Raw genomic sequence first — 17544 nt, 5'->3', positions numbered from 1 at the left:
AAATGCTCTCCATCCAACCTCACTGAGCTCGAGCTGTTTTGCAAGGAGGAATGGGAAAAAATTTCAGTCTCTCGATGTGCAAAACTGATAGAGACATACCCCAAGCGACTTACAGCTGTAATCGCAGAAAAAGTTGGCGCTACAAAGTATTAACTTAAGGGGGCTGAATAATTTTGCACGCCCAATTGTTCAGTTTTTGATTTGTTAAAAAAGTTTGAAATATCCAATAAATGTCGTTCCACTTCATGATTGTGTCCCACTTGTTGTTGATTCTTCACGAAAAAATACAGTTTTATATCTTTATGTTTGAAGCCTGAAATGTGCCAAAGGTCGCAAAGTTCAAGGGGGCCGAATACTAAGTTCTTTTTTTCATTTCACTTCACCAATTTGGACTATTTTGTGTATGTCCATTACATGAAATCCAAATAAAAATAAATTTAAATTATAGGTTATACTGCAACAAAATAGGAAAAATTCCAAGGGGGTGAATATTTTTGCAAGGCACTGTACTTGGCTTGCTGACTAGCTGGGGTTGTGGGGTTAGGCAACGTTAACTAAAGCAAAAATAGCCAGTTGCCTAACTGCAAACATGTTTGTTAAACCAGATGAAGTGTGCACAAGTATTAACTAAATAATGTAAAGAACACATGTATGGCACAACAACTATTAGCTTTCTTACAATGTGAGAAGGTTTTCCACCAGCAGTTGTCTGTTGCCTTCTACTTTGTTCCATCACCATTGTTTGCTATAAGGTGAGGGTGGTTGACTCGTGAAGAAACAAATACATGTATGGATGAAACATGAAATACATTGTGGCCATAAGGATTATCTTGCATGTTTTGACAATATTTTTGTTTGATTAGAGTTAGCAAGCTAGTCCCATGTGTAACGATTGTCTTCCTCTTCTGATGAGGAATAAGAAGGATCGGACCAATACGCAGCGTGGTAAGTGTCCATGTTAAATGTATTCAATAACTGAACACTGAAACACAACTGAAACAGTCATGTCTGGTAGAGACACAGAGTCAGAAAACAACTACCCACAAACACAGGTGGGAGCAGGCTACCTAAGTATGGTTCTCAATCAGAGACAACGATTGCCAGCTGCTTCTGATTGGGAACCATACCAGGCGAAACACATAACTACAAAACCTAGACTACAAAACATCGAATGCCCACCCCAACTCACGCCCTGACCAAACTAAAACAGAGACATAAAAAGGAACTAAGCTCCGGACACAAAACCTAAACCCATCTGGGAGGGTCTGGGTGGGCATCTGTCCGCGGTGGCGACTCTGGCGCGGGACGTGGACCCCACTCCACTTTAGTCTGGGCCCACTTAGGTGGCGCCTTTGGAGCGGCGACCCTCGCCACCGACCCTGGACTGGGGAGCCTTTCAGCCGGCCCCGAGTAGACGGGAGACTGGCAGCGCCGGAGTGAAGGGCGACTCTGGCAGCGCCGGTGTGAAGGGCGCACCCAGCCTGGTGCGTGGGGCTGCCCAGCCTGGTGCGTGGAGGAGGCACCGGATTGACCGGACCATGGAGGCTCACTGGAGGTCTCGAGCACCGAGCCTGCACAACCTGTCCTGGCTGGATACTCCCTGTAGCCCGGCAAGTGCGGCGGGGTGGAACAGACCGCCCTGGGCTGTGCTGGTGAACCGGGACACCGTGCGTAGGGCTGGTGCCATATAACCCGGGCCGAGGAGACACACTGGAGACCAGATGCGCGGAGCCGGCTTCATTATTCCTGGCTCAATGCCCACTCTAGCCCGGGCCGATACGAGGAGCTGCAATGTAGCGCACCGGGCTATGCCTGCGCACTGGGGACACCTTGCACCTCACGGCATAACACGGTGCCTGCCCGGTCAACCTCTCGCCACGGTAAGCACGGGGAGTTGGCTCAGGTCTCCTACCTGACTTAGCCACACTCCCCGTGTGCTCCCCCCAATACATTTTTGGGGCTGCCTCTCGTTCCTGTTGTGCTGCCGTGCTAACTCCTCATATCGCTGCCACTCTGCTTCAGCTGCCTCCAGCTCTTCCCTGGGGCGGCGATATTCCCCAGCCTGTGCCCAGGGTCCCTTACTGTCCAAAATCTCCTCCCAAGTCCAGGAGTCCAGAACCCTCTGCTCCAGGTTACCAAGCTGCTTGTTCCTTTTTTGGTGAGTAGTTCTGTAACGGTTGTCGTTGGTGGAAGAAGGAGAGGACCAAGGTGCAACGTGGTACGTGTTCATGATATTTTAATTACACTGAACACTAGAACAAAACAGAACAAACAAAACAGTCCTGTCTGGAACAGAGACAGAAAACACTACCCACTAAAGCAGCGTGGTAACCTGGAGCAGATTGGGAACCATACCAGGCCAAACACATAGAAATACAAAACCTAGAATACAAAACATAGAATGCCCACCCCAACTCGTGCCCTGACCAAACTAAAACAGAGACATAAAAAAGGAACTAAGGTCAGGACGTGACACCATGGGTGAACCCATGCTATGTCTTTGCTCTGCTAGCCATACGCCGAGTGCGGCAGTAAATGCTGGTGCGTTTATTTATTTTTACAAAAGAGTGTAGAAAGCGGGTAAAATAAGTTTTAAACGATATCATGCCTACGTCATATCGATATCAAACGAAATCGATATCATTGTATTATCGATATTGGTGCCCACCACTAGTCATTAATTTATTAGCCATTGATACATTTATAACCCACCAAACTTGAATTTACCAATGAAGTTGACTAAGAACATATTCTCCTTTTACACCAATGATGAACAACCTGCAGAAGTGTTGCACAGCGTTGTCTTCTGTCTCTGATGTGTGTGTAGTTGTGTTCTGTTTCTGATGTGTGTGTTCCCTCCACCAGGTGGATGATCTGAAGGCCAAGCTGGCCGTGCAGGAGGTGGAGCTCAAGCAGAAGAATGAGGATGCTGACAAGCTCATCGAGGTGGTCGGTGTAGAAACAGAGAAAGTGTCCAAGGAGAAGGTCATAGCCAACGATGAGGAGCTCAAAGTGCAAGTAATCGCCAAGAATGTGGGAGAAAAACAGAGGTCTTGTGAAGAGGACTTGGCCAAAGCAGAACCTGCACTGTTGGCTGCCCAGGAGGCTCTCAACACTCTCAACAAGGTCTGGATGTGTGTGTGTGTGGGGGTTGGTTTCTAAAATCCCCAAATGTCCCCACAAGGATAAAACAAGTAAAATTATCCCGGAGGGGCCATTTCCCACGTCCCCATGAGGATAAAGGCTATTTTAAGTTTAGGGGTTTGGGTTAGAATTAGAGTTGGGGTAAAAAGTTAGTGGTTATAGTTAAGTTTAGGGAATTTGAATGGAAATTCATTTTAGGGCCCCACGGTGATAGAACATAACGTGTGTGTGTGTGTGTAGTATGTATAGAGCTTTCAACACATTCTAGGATAGTTAACAAGATTAGTAGGAATCGAGCATTGAAACTACTGCAGTGAGCCGAATATGCTGAAGAGTGTATGTATGTGTTGTTCAGTGAGTTAAGTGACTCTGTGTGTCGTATAACCTCTCTGTTCCCCCTGTACTGCAGAACAACCTGACAGAGTTGAAGTCGTTTGGCTCACCTCCGGAGGCGGTGGTGAACGTGATGGGTGCTGTGATGATCCTGATGGCCCCCGGAGGGAAGGTGCCTAAAGACAAGAGCTGGAAGGCTGCCAAGAATGTCATGGCTAAGGTGGACGCCTTCCTGGACGCCCTGATCAACTACAACAAGGAGAACATCCCTGACACCTGCATTAAGGCCTTCCAGTGAGAAACACAAACCTAGCTGACATCCAAACACTTTAGCTGATTCATCAGGAAATCCTTATTTCTCTGAAGTTTTGAGTCCCTTTTCCCCTTATATCTTGTTGATGATAGATTTTGTGTGTATCTTCTTTTTATTCCCTGTGCAGACCGTTTAAGAATGACCCCACATTCGAGCCAGAATACATCCGCTCTAAGTCACTTGCTGCTGCAGGTCTGTGTTCGTGGTGCATCAACATTGTGATGTTCTACGAGGTGTACTGTGATGTGGAGCCCAAACGCCAGACTCTGGCCCAGGCCAATGCTGAGCTAGCCGCTGCCTTGGACAAACTCTCCATCATCAAGACCAAGATCAATGTGAGAGAATACAATAGAATTTTTACAAAACCAATTAACTAGCCTTCTAATATAGTTGCACTCGCTAAATCTAGGGGTCTTAGGCCTAGTTAACTGGTCTGTAACCTGATTTAAGATGTGCATCTAAAGTGAGCTTCAAAAGTATTGGGACAGTGACATTTTTGGGGGACTCTTTACTCCAGCACTTTGGATTTGAAATGATACAATGACTAAAAGGTTAGAGTGCAGACTGTCAGTTTTAATTTGAGGGTATTTTCATCGATATCAGGTGAACTTTGTAGAAATTACAGCACTTTTTGGACATAATCTCCCCATTTTAGGGGACCAAAAGTATTTGGGGAATTCACTTATATATGACCGATCGGCTCGATTTGAAATTGTGTTTTTTACATTGGATAAAAGGAGAGACTCAGAGCTAGGAAATGGTATATCATACATTACAGTGGGAACAATGGGAAAGTAATTCTGCTTTGAAAGTTGATAAACGTGTAACCTCACTTTTGAAAAAATGGCCCTATCTATGTTTTGGTACCTACTGGAGAGCTCTTCTTTGTCTACACCCATTCAGCATCGTTCACACCCTCTTAAAAGCTTTAGCCCCACCCTTCTCTTTAAGGATTCACATGTGAGGCTATGTAGTAAACAACCAAAGATTTCAAGACTAAAGGCTGGCTTATACTATGGGTTTGTTCGTAAATTTAATCTGGAGTGCTAGAGTGTGCTCTGGGTGTTCGTAAATTCAGAGCGTTTCGCCTCTTGGAGTGTTCAGAGCGCACACTGGAAGCTCTGGCCGAAAAGTAGGGTTGGTCTGAACTTTCTGACCCAACAACAGCAGTCAAGCACCCAAGCTAACTGGCTAACGTTGGCTAGCCTGCAATTTAATTATGCTTTTTTTGACAGAAATGAGAGAACAGCTCACTGACCATTTTCTTCGCCCTAGACCTGGTTAGGCTGTTTTTATGTTATCCAGAGCGTTGGTGAATGTATCTGTGCTGCTGGCAACAATTGAATTATGCTTTTTTTGCCTATGTTTACACACAGCCATATTTAATGTTTGTAAATTCTTCAGTTATTCTGCGCTCTGGCACACTCAGATGAGAGTGCTCTGAAATCGGAGTAGATAGCCGTAGATGGTAAATTCGCTCTGGCTATCAACTGTTTACGCAGTGACATCATAAACATTCTAGTGAAATAGTTACTTGCATAGTGGAGTCTTTTGTTTAGACATGTAGCTAGCTAGCTAAACAATTAACCATAATCCCAACTCATAACATTACTACCCTGCATGAATCTGCAGGTAGCTAACCAACCAGGTTCAATGTTAGCTAGCTAACATTAGGCTCTAACTAGCAATGCAAATGGCTCTGAGATACAAATAATATTACTACACAGATCATTAAGTTTGCCGACGACACAACAGATGTAGGCCTGATCACCAACAACAATGAGACAGCTTATAGGGAGGAGGTCAGAGACCTGACAGTGTGGTGCCAGGATAACAGCCTCTCCCTCAATGTGATCAAGACAAAGGAGATGATCGTGGACTACAGGAAAAGTAAGGGCCTAGCACGGCCCCATTCTCATCAACAGGGCTGTAGTGGAGCAGGTTGAGAGGTTCCTTGGTGTCCAAATCACAGCTTGGTATGGCAACTGCTCAGCCTCGACAGCAAGGCACTACAGAGGGTACTGCATACGGCACAGTACATCACCGGGGCCAAGCTTCCTGCCAGCCAGGACCTCTATACCAGGCTGTGTCAGAGGAAGGCCCTAAAAATTGGCAAAGACTCCAGCCACCCTAGTCATAGACTGTTCTCTCTGCTACCGCATGGCAAGCGGTACCGGAGCGCCAAGTCTAGGTTCAAAAGGCAGCTTAATAACTTCTACCCCCAAGCCATAAGACTCCTGAACAGCTAACTAAATGGCTAACCCCCCATTTCTACGCTTCTGCTACTCTCTGTTAATTTACCTCTACCTACATGTACATACTACCTCGACTAACCTGTGCCCCTGCACATTGACTCTTTCCCGGTACCCCCTGTATATAGCCTCATTACTATTATTTTATTGTTCTTTTTAATTATTTGTTATTTTTCCATTTTTAATTTTTAATTTGTTTACTTCAGATTATTAAATACTTTCTTAAAACTTATTTTTCTTAACTGCATTGTTGGTTAAGGGCTTGTAAGTAATCATTTCACTGTAAGGTTGTATTCGGCACATGACAAATACAATTGAATTTGAAATCCTGCAACACAAATAGCTGAGTTGATCCCACAATAGAGTTTAGTTTGCTCAGACCCGCAACTAAAAATATTTATTATAGTTCATCCAACTTCGATTCTCTTGGCGTAATTGCTAAGGTATTGGGTTGACCGTCGTTGGACCAGGTCGGGGCTACCCATCGAATTCGCTACATTGGTCCATGGAGCTTAAATCATTTAGCTGATGATATCCTTGCATTGTTAAATTGACAGGACTAGAAATCAAAAGTTGAGTCAACTTTAAAAAATCAAGGCAACCAGCTACAATACGATTTCTAGTTTACTCAACTTTGACAAATGTGTTGAGACAACTCAGGAATGTATGTTAGCAGAACCTTTCTTATTAAGTTGAGTGAACTAGAAATCATATTGCAGCTGGTTTCCTTGATTTGACTCAAGTTGACATAAAATTACAGTGTAGAATATAATAATTCCATTGTGAAACAGAAATGTGCCTTGTTGCTGTCTTTCTATTCTCACCCTCCCGGTCTTATTATCCATGAAAGAGGGATGTTGTGGTCTTGTATTTAGCAACTGAATGCTAACCTGGCCAAACTGACATCGGAGTTTGAGAAGGCCACATCGGACAAGCTGAGGTGTCAACAGGAAGCAGACGCCACCAATCAGACCATCTCTCTGGCCAACAGGTGACGTGCAGCTACAGTACAGTACAGCACTGCACCACAAAACACAACCACAGACATGGGATGACACTCACTGCCTGTGCCTTCCTGGTTTAAATTCAAACGGTGTCTTTGAATATTTGATTCAGTATAAGTATAGAGATATTTTAATATTTGTAGAATTTGAAATTATATCTTTGATTTAATAAGATTTAGTCTACCATCTTTGATAACTGTCATATTGACACGTGGTGTGACTGTGTTTCTCTCTCTGGCAGGCTGGTGGGAGGTCTGGCCTCAGAGAAGGTGCGTTGGTCAGAGTCGGTGGCCCAGTTTAAGATCCAGGAGAAGACTCTGAGTGGTGACGTCATGCTCATCTCTGCCTTCGTCTCCTACGTGGGCTACTTCACCAAGAAGTACCGCATTGAACTCATGGACAAGTACTGGCTGCCCTACCTCAAAGATCTCAAGGTACACCACACACTCCTAACACTACCTCAAAGAGCTCAAGGTACACCACACACACCTAACACTACCTCAGAGAGTTCAAGGTACACCACACACACCTAACACTACCTCAGAGAGTTCAAGGTAAACCACACACACACACCTAACACTACCTCAGAGAGTTCAAGGTACACCACACACACCTACACACCTCAGAGAGCTAACACTACACTCAGAGAGTTCAAGGTAACCACACACACACACACACACCACCAACACTACACTCAGAGAGCTCAAGGTACACCACACACCATACACACCTAACACTACCTCAGAGAGCTCAAGGTACACCACACACTCCTAACACTACCTCAAAGAGCTCAAGGTACACCACACACTCCTAACACTACCTCAAAGAGTCAAGGTACACCACACACTCCTAACACTACCTCAGAGAGTTCAAGGTACACCACACACTCCTAACACTACCTCAGAGAGTTCAAGGTACACCACACACCACACACTCCTAACACTACCTCAGAGAGTTCAAGGTACACCACACACTCCTAACACTACCTCAGAGAGTTCACCACACACCACACACTCCTAACACTACCTCAGAGAGTTCAAGGTAAACCACACACCACACACACCTAACACTACCTCAGAGAGTTCAAGGTAAACCACACACCACACACACCTAACACTACCTCAGAGAGCTCAAGGTAAACCACACACCACACACACCTAACACTACCTCAAAGAGCTCAAGGTAAACCACACACCACACACACCTAACACTACCTCAGAGAGCTCAAGGTAAACCACACACCACACACACCTAACACTACCTCAGAGAGTTCAAGGTACACCACACACACCTAACACTACCTCAGAGAGTTCAAGGTAAACCACACACCACACACACCTAACACTACCTAACACTACCTCAGAGAGCTCAAGGTAAACCACACACCATACACACCTAACACTACCTCAGAGAGTTCAAGGTATACCACACACACCTAACACTACCTCAGAGAGCTCAAGGTAAACCACACACCGCACACACCTAACACTACCTCAAAGAGCTCAAGGTACACCACACACACCTAACACTACCTCAGAGAGTTCAAGGTACACCACACACAGCTAACACTACCTCAAAGAGCTCAAGGTACACCACACACTCCTAACACTACCTCAGAGAGTTCAAGGTACACCACACACTCCTAACACTACCTCAGAGAGTTCAAGGTACACCACACACTCCTAACACTACCTCAGAGAGTACACCACACACTCAACACTACCTCAGAGTTCACCACACACACACACTCCTAACACTACCTCAGAGAGTTCAAGGTACACCACACACTCCTAACACTACCTCAGAGAGCTCAAGGTACACCACACACCACACACTCCTAACACTACCTCAGAGAGCTCAAGGTACACCACACACCACACACTCCTAACACTACCTCAGAGAGCTCAAGGTACACCACACACTCCTGGCTCAGTACACAAACCATACGTCAGTAACGGAAACATCACAGTCAGACCCGGGTCACTGAATGAATAGAATGATAAATTAGTTCAACATGACTTAATCACCTGAAAGGAGATTGACTTGCATGAATGAGTGTGTTATCAATTAAACATTTGCTAACCAGCAAAGTGATGCAGATGTAGTATACTGTAGTAATCTCCTGTTCCAACCCTCCCTCTCCCAGGTCCCCATCCCGATCACAGAGGGGCTGGACCCCCTGATGTTGCTGACAGATGACGCAGACATCGCTGCCTGGAGCAACCAGGGCTTGCCTAGTGACCGCATGTCCATTGAGAACGCCACCATCCTGTGCAACACGGAACGCTGGCCGCTCATCGTGGATGCCCAGCTCCAGGGAATCAAGTGGATCAAAAGGAAATACGGAGACAACCTTAAAGTCATCCGGCTGGGACAGAAAGGGTCAGTCCTTCTCACACACAGTCCTGATAGAGTAGCCAGTGTGTGGTCTTGTTTACCAGGCATTGATATACTACCTATCCTGTGTGTGTGTGTGTGTGTGTGTGTGTGTGTGTGTGTGTGTGTGTGTGTGTGTGTGTGTGTGTGTGTGTGTGTGTGTGTGTGTGTGTGTGTGTGTGTGTGTGTGTGTGTGTGTGTGTGTGTGTGTGTGTGTGTGTGTGTGTGTGTAGGTACCTGGACAGCATCGAGAGCGCTGTGTCTAACGGAGACACTCTGCTGTTAGAGAACATCAGTGAGAATGTAGAACCCGTTCTGGACCCTTTACTGGGCAGGAACACCATCAAGAAGGGCAAGTAAGTCATCATCACCTCTATATACCACTTACAGCCCTCTGACACCCATCCCTGGGCCACTATGACTCCTCACAATGTCTGCATCCCATATTCCCTATTTAGTGCACTACTTTTGACCTGGTGCTAATGCGATATATATTATTTTGACCAGTCAAAAGTAGTCCACTGCTTAGGGAGTACAGTGCCATTTCAGACACACACAATGACTCCACATAGGGCAGGGATGTCAAACTAATTTTCCTTGAGGACCACATTCAGTCTTCACTGAGGTCCGGAGGGCCACACCTAAAATGTATTATATTTCTTTGCCATCCAATAAAAACAAAATTGTCCTTCAGTCTCTCTCATGTATTCTGTCTGGCAGGTACATCCGGATAGGAGACAAGGAGGTAGAGTACAGCCCTAGCTTCCGTCTCATCCTGCACACTAAGTACTTCAACCCTCACTACAAGCCTGAGATGCAGGCTCAGTGTACGCTCATCAACTTCCTGGTTACCAGAGACGGGCTGGAGGACCAGCTGCTAGCCGCCGTGGTCGCTAAGGAACGGCCAGACCTGGAAGAGCTCAAGGTGACAGAAGCTGTTTTTATACCTAGAGCTAGCATGCGTCCTTTGTTCTGATCTCCATTCTGATTGTAGCTGTTGCATCTACACATGGTAGTAAAATGTCTCTTATCCGTCCACGGTGTCCACATTGTGACCAGATATCCTCCCTGTATGCAAATGATTTGACAGATATTCTTCTACTCTTGTAAGCTTACTTTTATACGAGCAGCCTGATTTATTTTTTTACGCTAATTGATCTTTGGACCAATCACATCAGATCTTTTAACATCAGATCCTTTTCAAATCTGATTGGTCAAAAAAATGTCAATTTGGCTGCCTGTATAAACGCAGCCTAAGATATCTCACAATGCCTGTCTGACTACTTTCGGACGTGGTCGGGAACATCTAATCACAATGTCTTTTAGTTGTCTACACCTGTAGACAGGGGTGTAGAGCGTGGGGGAGTGGCACTCCCTTACTTTTTCCAATTTGAGAATACTTAGAGATGGCAAAACTATTTCTGGAAAAGTATTCTGATAAATTCCAAATCAAATATATTAAATAACCACCCAAATTCCATTAAAAATTATAGAATGACAAACCAAATAAATATTTATAGCAGCCTAGAGTTAGGTAAATGATGGTTTTGCTCCCTGTCTTCTCTCTGGCGGTGGGGAGAAGAATGAAGAACTGTAGGCTATGGCGGAGGCCATGCTGGGTGGCAAGCTCTTTCGGTCTAACTTCGAAGCTCACTTTGAGCTGGCCAAATCCAACTTAACAAGAACAGCAACAGACAGAAAACTCTATGAGGGGTTTGGTAAAACGGCTGTCCTCAAAACGGTTTGTTATGGACTTGGTCTTGTCTTAAATTCAGTTTTCAATGCTCTTAAAAAATGTGACCGGAGATGAATACAGTGTTTCCTCTATGTTGTACAGCTGCTTAATTGTTGCCACCAAGACAAAATCTGGGGGAAAAATGAACATCAAATCATAGCTTACTCCTACCGAGGCGCATTTTCAAGATGCTAAAGAGCTCCCACATGTAGCCTACAACTCTGTGTGTGCATGTGCCACTGTAAGTCTGCTGTTGCCAGATGAGAGAGCAGAGAGTAAGGTAGGCTACTTCAAGGTCTCAGAGCGAGTGGCGTCACCGATTGAAACGCTATTAGCCGGCACCCCGCTAACTAGCTAGCCATTTCACACCGTTAACACTAGGGTGGCAACACATACATTCTAAGTGATTTCAATGAGCCTTTCTCCAATCTTATTGTTTTATACTGTTCAATTCAACTTCAACCAAAACAAGTTTCAGCACTTCTGCATTTCCTGCACTCAGTTGCAGTGGTGGAAAAAGTACCCAATTGACATACTTGAGTAAAAGTAAAGATACGTTAATAGAAAATTGTAAAAGTGAAAGTCACCCAGTAAAATTCTACTTGAGTATAAGTCGAAAAGTATTTGATTTTAAATATACTTAAGTATCAAAAGTAAAAGTATAAATCATTTCCAATTCCTTATATTAAGCAAACCAGATGGCACCATTTTCTTTTTTTTCATTTACAGATAGCCAGGGGCACACTCCAACACTCAGACATAATTTACAAACAAAGCATTTGTGTTTAGTGAGTCCTCCAGATCAGAGGCAGTAGATGACCAGGGATATTCTCTTGACAAGTGCGTGAATTGAACCATTTTTACTGTCCTGATAAGCATTCAAAATGTAATGAGTACTTTTAGGTGTCAGGGAAAATGTATGGAGTAAAAAGTACAGTATTTTCTTTAGGAATGTAGTCAAAAAACATGTAGTCAAAAAACAAACAAAAAAAGTACTTAAGTAAAAAATACTTGCAAGTACTACTTAAGTAGTACTTGAATGTATTTTTACTTAAATACTTTACACCACTGCTCAATTGAGATCATTTCCACACTGCCACATAGGGCTGCACTACATGGACAAATAATCTGGTACATATTTTTAACCAAATGTTGCAATTGCGATTTGACTTGCGATTTCAAGAAAAACTGTTGGAATCATGGAAATAGAATGACTATTCTAATTCTATAGTTAGGATATAATAGTGAGCACTTTTAGTAGTGTTGTTTGAGATGACAAGTAATTAAAATGCCAGGGAGGTTATTGTGACAGGGTAGGAAATAAAGTGTTTCCTAGGGGACCCTATAAGCTTTGGCTACATTGCATGTTTTATCTTAGTTACTTCATGTAGCTAACATATTCTTGCTTTGGATATTCCTCTTTGATTTAGAAGATACTGTTGCATAAACCACATGCCGATTTAGGTCTACACCATCACTAGTATTATCAGGCTGTATTAGCTAGCTACGTTTGCTCTTACTCATTACTTTTATTACCTAGCTAGCTATTAGCATTAGCGACTAACCATTATCATCTCACAAGATTTAGGGCAACTTGCTAAGAAAAGACGAACTAGCTGTTTGCTGATGTAAGAAACACAAGCTAATAGTGTCATTGTAGAACACTAGTGGATTTATAAAAAAACAGCATTGTTATCAACATTTTTGCATGTGCTGCATTGACCATGCAGACTAAACGTGTATGGTATACTGCCTACATGGTTCTCACCCCCTTCCATAGACTTATACAGTAATTATCATAACTTCTGGAGGACATTCTCCAACCAATTAGAACTTTTGCAGCATGAACTGACATATTGTCCACCCCATCAAAGGGTCAGAGAATTAATCTAGTACTGAAAGCATAAACTACAGCTTCTAACATTGTGGCAACAGTTTGTGGAAGGCCCTTTCCTATTTCAGCATGACAATGCCCCTGTGCACAAAGCGAAGTCCATACAGAAATGTTTTTTTTGAGATCGGTGTGGAAGAACTTGACTGGCCTGCACAGAGCCCTGACTTCAACCCCAATGAACACCTTTGTGATGAATTGGAATGCCGACTGCGAGCCAGGCCTAATCGCCTAACATCATTGCACAACTTCACTAAAGCTCTTGTGGCTGAATGGAATCAAGTCCCTTGCAGCAATGTTCCAACATCTAGTGAAAAGTCTTCACAGAAGGGTGGAGGCTGTTATAGCAGCAAAGGGAGGACCAACTCCATAAAACCCATGATTTTGGAATGATATGTTCAATGAGCACATGTCCACGTACTTTTGGTCATGTAATGTATCTGCAAATCAAATTCCGCAACAATATGATCCATAAGGAAGGCTACTACATTTTTTTATTTTACTGTTTACAATTCACAAATTTGATTCCCACGATTCTATTCACCATGATTGAACCGAATCCCAAACACAACAGTGACGAAGCAAATCAATCGATTCGTCAAAAGGAATAGTTTAAAATGAATCCATGTAAAACATTTATTTGTATATTTGTTTGGTCTATTGTTAAGTGGGGCATCTGTTATACATCAAGTCAAATTTGTATGGCCTTAGCTTCTCCTTCACCCAAATCCAGATAGCAGATGTTCTGAAAGAGCTGCAAAATCTGGACCCATACAAATCAGCTGGGCTAGACAATCTGGCCCCTCTCTTTCTAAAATTATCCGCAGCCATTGTTGCGACCCCTATTACTAGCCTGTTCAACCTCTTTCGCATCGTCCGAGATTCCGAAAGATTGGAAAGCTGCCGCAGTCATCCCCATCTTCAAAGAGGGTGACACTCTAGACCCAAACTGTTACAGACCTATATCCATCCTGCCCTGCCTTTCCAAAGCCAAGTTAACAAACAGATCACTGACTATTTCAAATCCCACCGTACCTTCTTCGCTGTGTAATCCGGTTTCCGAGCTGGTCATGGGTGCACCTTAGCCAAGCTCAAGGTACTAAACGATATCATAACCGCCATCGATAAAAGACAGTACTGTGCAGCCGTCTTCATCGACCTAGCCAAGGCTTTGACTCTGTCAATCACCGTATTCTTATCGGCAGACTCAACAGCCTTGGTTTCTCAAATGACTGCCTCGCCTGGTTCACCAACTACTTCTCAGATAGAGTTCAGTGTGTCAAATCAGATGGCCTGTTGTCCGGACCTCTGGCAGTCTCAATGGGGGTACCACAGGGTTCAATTCTCGGGGAGACTATTTTTTCTGTTTATATCAATGATGTCACTCTTGCTGCGGGTGATTCCTTGATCCACCTCTACGCAGACAACATCATTCTGTATACATCTGGCCCTTCTTGGGACACTGTGTTAACAAACCTCCAAATGAGCTTCAATGCCATACAACACTCTTTCCGTGGCCTCCAACTGCTCTTAAACGCCAGTAAAACCAAATGCATGCTTTTCAACCGATCGCTGCCCGCACCCGCCTGCCCAACTAGCATCACTACTCTGGATGGTTCTGACTTAGAATATGTGGACAACTACAAATACCTAGGTGTCTGGCTAGACCGTAAACTCTCCTTCCAGGCTCATATTAAGCATCTCCAAATTAAATCTAGAATCAGCTTCCAATTTCACAACAAAGCCTCCTTTACTTACAAATAGAACTAAATGATTTTTACAATTTAATATGGCTAACCAAAATAAAAACTGTATGGTTCTTCAAAAGGTTCTTTGTAGAACCTTTGAGATCGAGAAAGGTTATTTATAGAAGCATTTTCCATAAAGGTAAAGAACCCTTTGCTAGAACCTTTTTTAATGATTCTTTGTCGTTTAGGAAATGGTTCTTTATTGCACCATAAAGGTTTATTTTAGAACCTTATGAGCATGGTTCTTTATAGTACCTTCAAATAAGGGTTCTATATAGCACTCGAAAAGGGATCCGCTATGGTTACAAGCCAAATAACCCTTATTTGGCACTGTAGAATTATTTTTGTGTGTGTAGAGAGGGCAAGCCAAATCAAGCAATGAAAAATGATATCCAATATAATTGATATGGTTTGTGACACAAAAAAAGTCAGTTCCCCTGTCTTCAAGTGGATCTCTTCAGGATAAGTGGAAGGTGGTGTGGCTCCGGGGGTGAAGTGTTGGGAACCACACAACCTGATCTAGGATCAGCTTCTACATTCCCCAACCGTTTTAACCATTAGTGGGGGAAATGCAAAACTGACCCAAGATCAGCATCTAAGGGCACCTTTACTCTACTCCGGGTGCTGTGACTAACCTGTCCCCGTTGCTCTGCGATGTGTATATAGGCTGAGCTGACCAAGCAGCAAAACAACTTTAAGATTGTGCTGAAGCAGCTGGAGGACTCTCTGTTGGCTCGCCTCTCGGCTGCCTCCGGAAACTTTTTGGGAGACACCGCCCTCGTAGAGAACCTGGAAATCACCAAGGCAACCGCCACCGAGATCGAGGAGAAGGTACACACACACACAAACACACTTTCTCTAATGATGGTCTATTATGGTGTGAAGGTGAGTGGAGAATGTTTGGGTTTGTGGCCTTCAGGTGCGCGAAGCGAAGATAACAGAGGTTAAGATCAACGAGGCCAGAGAGAACTACAGACCTGCATCAATACGAGCTGCCCTGCTCTACTTTATTCTCAACGACCTGAACAAAATCAACCCCATCTACCAGTTCTCCCTCAAGGTAACACTCCACAGGACTTTAGAATCACACTCTCAATACTCAATACTTTATTATCAACTAATATTTGATGAAAACTTGGTTTTGTGTGTGTGTGTGTGTGTGTGTCTGTCTGTGTGTGTAGGCTTTCAGTGTTGTGTTTGAGGTGGCCATCATGCTTACAGAGCCGGCGGACGAGGTGAAACACAGAGTGAACAACCTGATAGATCAGATCACCTACTCTGTGTTCATGTACACCAACCGCAGCCTATTTGAGAGGGACAAGCTTACCTTCATCGCTCAGGTTGCATTCCAGGTCAGAAAACACACCAGACAGACTAGTGAATAGGGTGCCCTATGAGCCCTGGTCAAAATTAGAGCACTAAATAGGGAATAGGGTACCGTTTGGGACGCAGACAGAATGACTTTTGACAAAATAGGAACTTACAGAATCAAAGTGACATTTGGTGACACACATAGGCCCATATACTTACATAGAACATTTCTGCTTGGTGGATGAGAATACTATTTATTTGTGTGTGTGAGTAGATCTTGCTGATGAAGAAGGAGATCAACCCTACTGAGCTGGACTTCCTCCTGAGGTTTCCGTACAAAGCTGGCCTGGGCTCTCCGGTTGACTTCCTGGCCAACCAGGGCTGGGGTGGCATCAAGGTGGGCACAGCCCAAACACACACGCACACACACTCTACACTCTCAGAAGAAAGAGTACGGTTAGAGTACAGTATTGTAAACAGGGGTACAAAAATATCAACATTTGCATAATGTCCTTTCAGAGGTACACATATAATCTCACATGGTACTGTGCTGTACTTTTTTTATATATATATTTTTTTTTTGCATTTTCCAATTAAGAACATTCAAAACAAAAGTGAAAAGATATTAGACAACGATAGAACAAAGTGACAGTAACAGACGAACGTAACAAAAATAAATTATAATTATAGTTATATAAACAAACATACAATAATTAAAAATAAATAAATAAATAACGAGACATTGGATCACCTGCCGTAGGCTACAAAATATACATTACTTGTGAAACATTGTGAGGATTATATATAGATTCAATCAATGAGATGTGGGGGGAGATTCTCCATATAGTCAATAAAAGGTTGCCAAATTCTGTAAAATGTCTTTAACTTATTCCTCAAGCAATAAGTGATTTTCTCCAAAGGGATACAACTATTAACTTCCGAAAGCCACATTGCAACTGGCAAGGAGGAATCCAATTTCCATTTCAAGGCAATACATTTCTTGGCAATCGCTAGCAATATTTCTGTTAGCTTTATAGTATGGCTTTGCCTAAGATTGGTGTTAGTAAAGTTACCCAGTAGACAGACCTCCGGGTCTAAAGGGAATGCAACCCCGTGAATTGAGGATATGGTATCGCATACCCCCTGCCAGAAACCGTGTAGTTTTGAACACTGCCAAGTGGAATGGAGGAATGTTCCTTCATCTGAGCCACATCTAAAACATAGGGAGGAGATATCTGGGTTGAACCTGTGCAGTCTAGATGGGGTGATATAGAGCTGATGTGCTGTACCTTTTAGGGTACATGTGCTGATAATCTATTATAATAGTGCATTATTTTTGTACCCAATATTTTGAATATAAAGGTACAGTCATCACACACACTCAAAAGCCTCACCCATTATTATAATATTTCCCAGCATGCTCTATTGCAAGTACAT

General features: G+C 43.6%; 1 protein-coding gene across 1 annotated transcript in view; it reads left to right on the top strand.

Moving 5' to 3' along the window:
• The window catches only part of LOC124040385 (dynein axonemal heavy chain 17-like), a 79087-nt gene that overhangs the window by 44544 nt on the left and 16999 nt on the right, over positions 1-17544 (top strand). Inside the window, 12 exon segments of the mRNA XM_046357531.1 lie at positions 2866-3126; positions 3554-3771; positions 3918-4125; positions 6918-7033; positions 7288-7480; positions 9193-9428; positions 9656-9778; positions 10143-10347; positions 15463-15627; positions 15716-15856; positions 15978-16148; positions 16382-16504. Coding sequence (XP_046213487.1) covers positions 2866-3126; positions 3554-3771; positions 3918-4125; positions 6918-7033; positions 7288-7480; positions 9193-9428; positions 9656-9778; positions 10143-10347; positions 15463-15627; positions 15716-15856; positions 15978-16148; positions 16382-16504 — 2160 coding nt within the window.

Source organism: Oncorhynchus gorbuscha, linkage group LG07 (genome assembly GCF_021184085.1).
Source record: "Oncorhynchus gorbuscha isolate QuinsamMale2020 ecotype Even-year linkage group LG07, OgorEven_v1.0, whole genome shotgun sequence".
NCBI lineage: Eukaryota > Metazoa > Chordata > Actinopteri > Salmoniformes > Salmonidae > Oncorhynchus > Oncorhynchus gorbuscha.
This window is presented reverse-complemented; position numbering and strand designations above follow the sequence as displayed.